Here is a 7447-nt window from a genome sequence, read left to right as displayed (position 1 = left end):
ACCATGTTAGCCAGGATGGTCTCGATCTCTCCTGACCTCGTGATCCGCCCGCTTCAGCCTCCCAGAGTGCTGGGATTACAGCCGTGAGTCACCGTGCCCCACCTCTTTTTTTTTTTTTTGAGATGGAGTCTCACTCTGTCATCCAGGCTGGAGTGCAGTGGCGCGATCTCGGCCCACTGCAGCTTCCACCTCTTGGGTTCCAGCAATTTTCCTGCCTCAGCCTCCCGGGTAGCTGGGGTTACAGGCACGGGCCACCACGCCCAGCTAATTTTTGTATTTTTAATACAGGTGGGGTTTCACCATATTAGCCAGGCTGGTCTTGAATTCCTGATCTCAAGTGATCCGCCAGCCTTGGCCTCCCAAAGTATTAGGATTACAGGCGTGAGCCACTGTGCCTGGCCAAGACAAGTTCTATTATCATCAGTATTTTTTTGCTGAGGAGTTCCAGGGAGCCCAGAATTCAAATCCAGATCTGACTGCATGGTGGATTTTTCTTAATATCCTATTGAGGGGATGGGGGAACAATTACACACGTGTTTATTCATTCACTCAACAGATATTTTTGAGCACTGACTCTTACTACTCCTGGTTAGGTGGTGGGAATAGAAAGACAAGAAACAGCCCCATTTCTGCAGAAGCTCCAAGCTGAGGCCGAGGGACTGAAGGTCAACAGTTACAGCATTATGATCAGAGCTGTGACAGCCACGTGTAGAGCCCTAAGACCTGTTGATGCTGTGGCTTTCCTTGGGGCTTCCCCTGCCTCTGGCTAGTGAAGGTCAGAGTCACTGCCCCCCAGAGTGGGCTGTCAGCTCTCAGGACTCTGTGTCTCACAGCCTCATTTCTTCTCTCTGAACAGGGACTTCAAAATGAGCGTCCCTGACTACATGCAGTGTGCTGAGGACCACCAGACACTGCTCGTGGTGGTCCAGCCTGTGGGCATCGTCTCCGAGGAGAACTTCTTCAGGATCTATAAGAGGATTTGCTCTGTGAGTCAGATCAGCGTGCGGGACTCCCAGCGAGTCCTCTACATCCGCTACAGGCACCACTATCCACCCGAGAACAACGAGTGGGGAGACTTCCAGACCCACCGCAAAGTCGTGGGCCTCATCACCATCACCGACTGCTTCTCGGCCAAGGACTGGCCGCAGACCTTCGAGAAGTTCCACGTGCAGAAGGAGATCTACGGCTCCACGCTGTATGACTCGCGGCTGTTTGTCTTCGGGCTGCAGGGGGAGATCGTGGAGCAGCCGCGCACCGACGTGGCCTTCTACCCCAACTACGAGGACTGCCAGACAGTGGAGAAGAGAATCGAGGACTTCATCGAGTCACTGTTCATTGTGCTGGAGTCCAAGCGTCTGGACAGAGCCACAGACAAGTCTGGGGATAAGATCCCCCTTCTCTGTGTCCCGTTTGAGAAAAAGGATTTTGTAGGACTGGACACAGACAGCAGGTAAGTTTACCTAGAGATCCAGGCCCCTTGGCTTCCCTACATCAGAAAGGGAAAGCACATGGCAGAATTTTATTGCAGCAAGGAGTAGAAAGGTGTTGTCCATTGGTTTTTAAAACTAATGACTTCCTGTCAGAATCTGTTTGAGTGCTGCTAAAAAACCAACCAAACAAAAACCAGTGACTTTTAAAGACAGAGACAGCCTTTGGTTTGGGGGAGTCTTTTAGAGTTGTCATGTACACTCCCCTTTTTTTTAGTGGGACTCCTGGAGCTCCGTCCGATACAGCCAGTTGTGGCTTTTGAGCACTAGACACGAGGCTAGTTTGAGTTGAGATGGGCTGTGAAGAAAACCCATGCCAGATTTTGAGACTTACTTCTGCAAAAATAAACTTTCTTGCTAATTTTTTTTTTTTTTTTTGAGATAGCCTGTCTCTCAGGCTGGAGTGCAGTGGCGCGACCTCAGCTCAGTGCAACCTCCATCTCCTGGGTTCAAGTGATTCTCATGCCTCAGCCTCCCAAGTAGCTGGGACTACTGGCATGTGCCACCATGCCTGGCTAAGTTTTGTATATTTAATAAAGATAGGATCTTGCCACATTGGCCAGGCTGGTCTTGAACTCCTGGCCGCAAGTGATCTGCCTGCCTTGGCCTCCCAAAGTGCTGGGATTACAGGTGTGAACCTCCGTGCCTGGCCAACTTTCTTGCTAATATGTTTTATATAGATTACATGTTGAAATGATAGTATTTTACCTATCTTAGGTTAAATAAACTGTATTTTAAAAATCAGTATCAACTGTTTCATTTTTACTTTTAAAAATGTGGCAACTAGAAACTGAAATTTACTTACATGGCTTGCGTTTTATTTCTGTTGGACAGCACTGTGCTAGAGCACAGTTTGAACACTTACTCGGTCTCGTCCCTTTGGTTCATAGATGAGAGGGTGAATCTGGAGAGGTAAGGGCTAGGTCCTAGCTGAGCTAGAAGTAGAGCCCATGTCTCCTGATTGCCAGGCTGTGCACCCTGCGTATGTGGCTACTTTTTCTCTCCTGATGGCCGTAGTGTCAAATTCCTCACAGAGCAGCCAAGCACAGGTATCGGATGCCAGAAATGCCACCTGGGAGCTCCTAAACAGCTACCTTATACAAATGGAAGTATGTCTATTCTCTCTGTGTACGAGGAGTGTTGGATAGAGCAGGAAAAGGTCGGCTTCCCATCTTGCCTGTTATTAAGTCTAAAACTTTATTTCAAATCAGAATTTCAGATGAGCTCTTCCTTGCCACTTCCTTCCACTCTCTGCTCGCTGCTCTGTCTTGCCATGGTGGCTGTGCTGCAGAGCTGGATGAGATGCAAGCCTAGGCAGCAACTGTTTGCCAAGAGGGCGTCCCCATTTGCCAGGGAAAGTGATGTGTCACTGTGTCAGTCACTGGCCTCCTGGCTTGGACAGGGCTCTCCCTCCTCCTGTGTAGGATTGGCTGATGAGCCACAGGTGAGGATTCAGTGATGTCATGTGCATGCCACCGCAGTGCCTGCTGCAAAGTAGGTGCTCAGCATGTTTCTAAAATTTATGTAAGGTCAAACGGTGTCTTTCTGGTTGTTGGTAAGTATGAGGAGAAATGATCACAGAATTGAGACACAGTAGTCTAAGTCCAGCCCTCAGAGTTGGAAGCATAGAATAGCCTCAGTCATACCTGACTGTGGTGCTTTGCAGGGTCTGGAAGGAAGGAATTTTCATTTCTTCACCCAAATGTGCATATTTGGCTTCAGGAAAGGGAAAGGCATGCCATAGACCTGCTCTGTATTTAATCCTCACGGCAGCCCTGTGATCTACGCCAGGTTGCTGTGCTGGCTGATGTGGGGCTGAGGCAGCAAGGTTTAGAGACCTGGGCAGCCACCGAGTAGCAGAGCTGATATAAGCACCAGATCTGTCTCTGAGGCCCAGGACCTTTCTACCTCACCTCGTTGCCTTCTGCTGCGCCTCCTCTGCCTCTTAAAGAGCGCACACTGCTGTCCAGCCAGCAGGCACCTGCGGGAGTCATCCCTGATAAGGTGTTGCTCTATGCTATGCACAGCTTGGCGGCCACCTGCGAGGTCGGCAGGGAGTGGCCTGCCCCTGCTTTACAGAGAAGGGGTGAAGGGTTGAAGCTCACAGGCAGCATGGGTCAGGAACCCTGCTTTGACCCCTTGACTCATGCCTGCCTCCTTTGCCACATGAGCACCAGTGACATTTTTCAGTCACCCACTTCTTGGCTGTGAGGTTGCAGATCCACCTTTGAATGCCAGGTCTTTTTTGCCTTTTGAAATCTGTGCTCACAACCCCGCAGGAGGAACGGGAGTGTGCTGCTACGCAGTGCGTCATACATAGTGGATAATGACTGACAAGTGTTCGTTCAGAGCCTTCATATGCCAGGCATGGCTCCAGGCACTGAAAATACAGCGGCAAATACAGCTGCTTGCTCACTGTAGTGGGACAACCGCAATTAGACGTCAGTTACCATTTGAAGTTCAGTGAGATCATGACACCAGTGAACTCAAATAAAATACATCCTCCTCTCATAATGGGTAACTTGTTGTTGCTTTTGTTTCTCCATGGTTCTCCAATTTTTTTTTTTTTTTGGAGATGTCGTCTTGCTCTGTCACTCAGGCTGGAGTGCAGTGGTGCCGTCTCGGCTCACTGCAACCTCTCCCTCCTGGGCTCAAACGATTCTTCATGCCTCAGCCTCCTGAGTAGCTGGGATTACAGGTGTGTGCCACCACACTTGGCTAATTTTTGTATTTTTAGTAGAGACAGGGTTTCACCATGTTGGCCAGGCTGGTCTTGAACTCCTGACCTCAGGTGATCCGCCTGCCTCAGCCTCCCAAAGTGCTGGGATTACAGGCGTGAGCCACAGTGCCTGGCCGATTTTCTAATTTTTGAAGGAATGATTTGGTGCAGGAGCAGAGCCTTGCTCTCCCCTGCAACTCTTGGTAGGAGTGAGAAAGTATCCAACCCGGAATGGGATAGTATTTGGTAGCTCAACAGGAAATGTCCAGATGTAAGTCCAGTTATGATTTGACACACTGACCATCCTGATAGGCCCCCTGACAGATTATTCTCTCTTCAGGTCCTGGACTTCCTGGGACGTGAGGTGTAGGTGTAGTTTACTTACAAGCTCACATGTGCCCCTCACAAAAACCCATGGCCCGTTCTTGTCCGTGTAGTGTTGTAGCTATCAAAATTATTTCTGTTCTTATATGTTTCTAATTTTTGCTTGTTCCTCTTTCTTTTCTTTTTCTTTTTTTCTGTCATACTGCCCTGTGAGTGTGTTATTGGGTGTGAAAAGGTAGGCCGGGAACACGTTGCATTAAAAATAGCTAGATTTCCCTCTGCGCTGCCTTCTCATAGCCTTCACTGCTTTAAAAACAAACACTGCTGCCTAAATCTTATGTTAACTGGAGAGTCTTTTCATTTTTTTAAAATATGTTTTTTAATTTTAGCTTTGTTTTTTTTTAGCACGTAACCCATTGGCGTTTGGTGTTTGCTAAAATACTTGCTCTGGGGGATCTTGTTCAGTCTGTAGCATTTAGTGACACATGAGCCTTTATTCTTTTGTGTGTTTGTTTTGAGGACGTGAATTGCTCATTGATTTAGGCGGCTGTAGGGGGTTTTCCTGGGATAGCTTAACTGCTTGATCCTGGGCTTCTGAGCCAACGTTTCTGGCATGTGATTCCCGGCTGTGGCTGTGGGCCGTGCATGAAGGCAAGGAGCGCTGGCGCTGGAGTGTGCTAGTGGCCAGGGGAGCTGCGGGAGGGCGCGGCTGCCCGTCTTTTCTTTCGCTTCTGCCTTGAGCATGCCATTTCCCGTTTCCTTCGCCTCAGCGACTTTCCACCATAAAGGAGACATAGGCCATTCTAAAACCCACCAGGCTGGGCGCGGTGGCTCACACCTGTAATCCCAGCACTTTGGAAGGCCAGGCGGGTGGATCACCTGAAGTCAGGAGTTCGAGACCAGCCTGGCCAACATGGTGAAACCCTGTCTCTACCAAAAATAAAAAAATTAGCCGCGTGTGGTGGCATGTGTCTGTAGTCCCAGCTTACTTGAGAGGCTGAGGCAGGAGAATTACTTGAATCCGGGAGGCAGAAGTTGCAGTGAGCCAAGCTCATGCCATTGCACTCTAGCCTGGGCGACAAGAGCGAAACTCCATCTCAAAATAAAAAACAAAAAACCCACCCCCGTCTTTTGTGCCCCGTATGAGGGCTCAAGGGCAATTTGTTTAAGTATCAGGGAAATATGGCCTTCTAGTTCACTTGGATCTTGTAGACACAAGGCCCTGTATAAGTGACCACTGTTTCCTTTTTGCTTCTGCCAATGAGCATTCAGAACCAGAGAGGCAGTTCACCCGTAGCTATTGTACGGCTCTTACCTGCCCAAGATTTTCCATTTAACCTCATGTGGGTAAGACACAGCTGTGTCTGCCTTTTTTTTTTTTTTTTTTTTTTGAGACAGAGTCTTACTCTCTCACCCAGGCTGGAGTGCAGTGGCACGATCTTGGCTCACTGCAAACTCTGCCTTCTGGGTTGAAGTGATTCTCCTGCTTCAACCTCTCAAGTAGCTGGGATTACAGGCACGTGCCACCACTCCAGGCTAATTTTTGTATTTTTAGTAGAGACAGGTTTCACCATGTTGGCCAGGGTGGTCTCGAACTCCTGACCTCAAGTGATCTGTCTGCCTTGGCCTCTCAGAGTGCTGGGATTACAGGCATGAGCCACAGCGCCAAGCCTGTGTCTGTATTTGTTGACGCTAATGTCCCTCACTGGTGGCACATCATTTGTGTGCATTACTGATCTAGAGCCTCCAACACCAAGGGCAGCACTGCGGGACACTCTTTGGCTGGCCTAGTCCCCTGTGGTTTCATCCCTCTCAGGGAAAGGCTCTCATTCTGTGACCTGCTGCCACCACCTCACTGCCCAGGGGCCTTGTTTCTTCCTTAGTGCTCTAGTCCAAGTACCAACACTTCCATTCTTCGTTTGCTTTGTCCCAGTTGAGACAGGCTGGGCTTTCTGAAAGATTTCATCACATTCTAGGGTGGCGGAACAAAAGAGACATGAATGTATTAAGTACAGGCAGTCGTAGCTGTCCAGCTTGGAAAATGCAGGGCAGGGATCCGGTGGTGGCTGGTTTATCCTGGGCTGTGGGCCTTTCCTGCTGCCACTGGCTCCCAGAATCGATGGGGACAGCCTGGCCTGGGCTTCCTCCTCCCCGCTCTCCTGGCAGCCGAGTCTCTGAGTTCACAACCCAGGTACTCTCCTGGACCGCAGGCCATTCAGAGTTCAGACCGCAGGAGAGTCTTGAGTCCTTGTTCTGGGCTGTTCTCTCCGCCTCCTGTGTGAGAGACAAGTGCCTTTCCTAAGTGACCTGTGCCAGGAGAGACCTCCCTGATTAGCAGGTGCCCTCCCGAGGTGACTCAGCACACATTTACGGGAAGCTTGCTGTGTGCTGTGCTAGGTGCTGGGGCACCAAGCTATGATAAAACTTGAGAGACAGAGTTGGGGAAAAGGTGATGGACAGAAGGGAGAAATCTGTCTTGAGAGTGTGACTCAAACAGCACGGCACCGGTGGGCTGTTTCTTACCATGGGGAAAACTGGGAGGCCATGGAGGAAGTGTTTTTTGAGATGCCTATTGGGCATTCAAGCGGAGACATTAAAGAGGCAGTCGGATGTGAGTCTGGAGCTCAGGGGCAGGAGGTGGACTAGAGAGACACATGGTTGTTGGCCGTATGTAGCCTGTGTTGAAAATCCTGAATGTGGATGAGCTGAGTGAGAGCGAGGGAGAATGCACATGGAGGCAGGAGGAAGGCCCTGGGCTGACCCCTGGGTGCTTGCCATGACCAGGAGACTGGAGGACAGCCCAGATTCTTTTTTTTTTTTTTTCCCGAGATTGGAGTTTCACTCTTGTTGCCCAGGCTGGAATGCAGTGGTAGCATCTCAGCTCACTGCAACCTCCGCCTCCCTGGTTCCAGTGATT

At 49.8% G+C, this 7447-nt stretch overlaps 1 protein-coding gene across 1 annotated transcript in view; it reads left to right on the top strand.

Moving 5' to 3' along the window:
- The first annotated feature begins 855 nt into the window (after positions 1-855).
- Positions 856-7447, top strand: part of TRAPPC9 (trafficking protein particle complex 9) — a 479714-nt gene continuing 473122 nt past the window's right edge. Inside the window, exon 1 of the mRNA XM_011990156.1 lies at positions 856-1450. Coding sequence (XP_011845546.1) covers positions 867-1450 — 584 coding nt within the window. The 5' untranslated portion in view covers positions 856-866. The remainder of the gene's footprint in view (positions 1451-7447) is intronic.

This window comes from Mandrillus leucophaeus, unplaced genomic scaffold (genome assembly GCF_000951045.1).
Source record: "Mandrillus leucophaeus isolate KB7577 unplaced genomic scaffold, Mleu.le_1.0 Scaffold371, whole genome shotgun sequence".
NCBI classification, from domain to species: domain Eukaryota; kingdom Metazoa; phylum Chordata; class Mammalia; order Primates; family Cercopithecidae; genus Mandrillus; species Mandrillus leucophaeus.
This window is presented reverse-complemented; position numbering and strand designations above follow the sequence as displayed.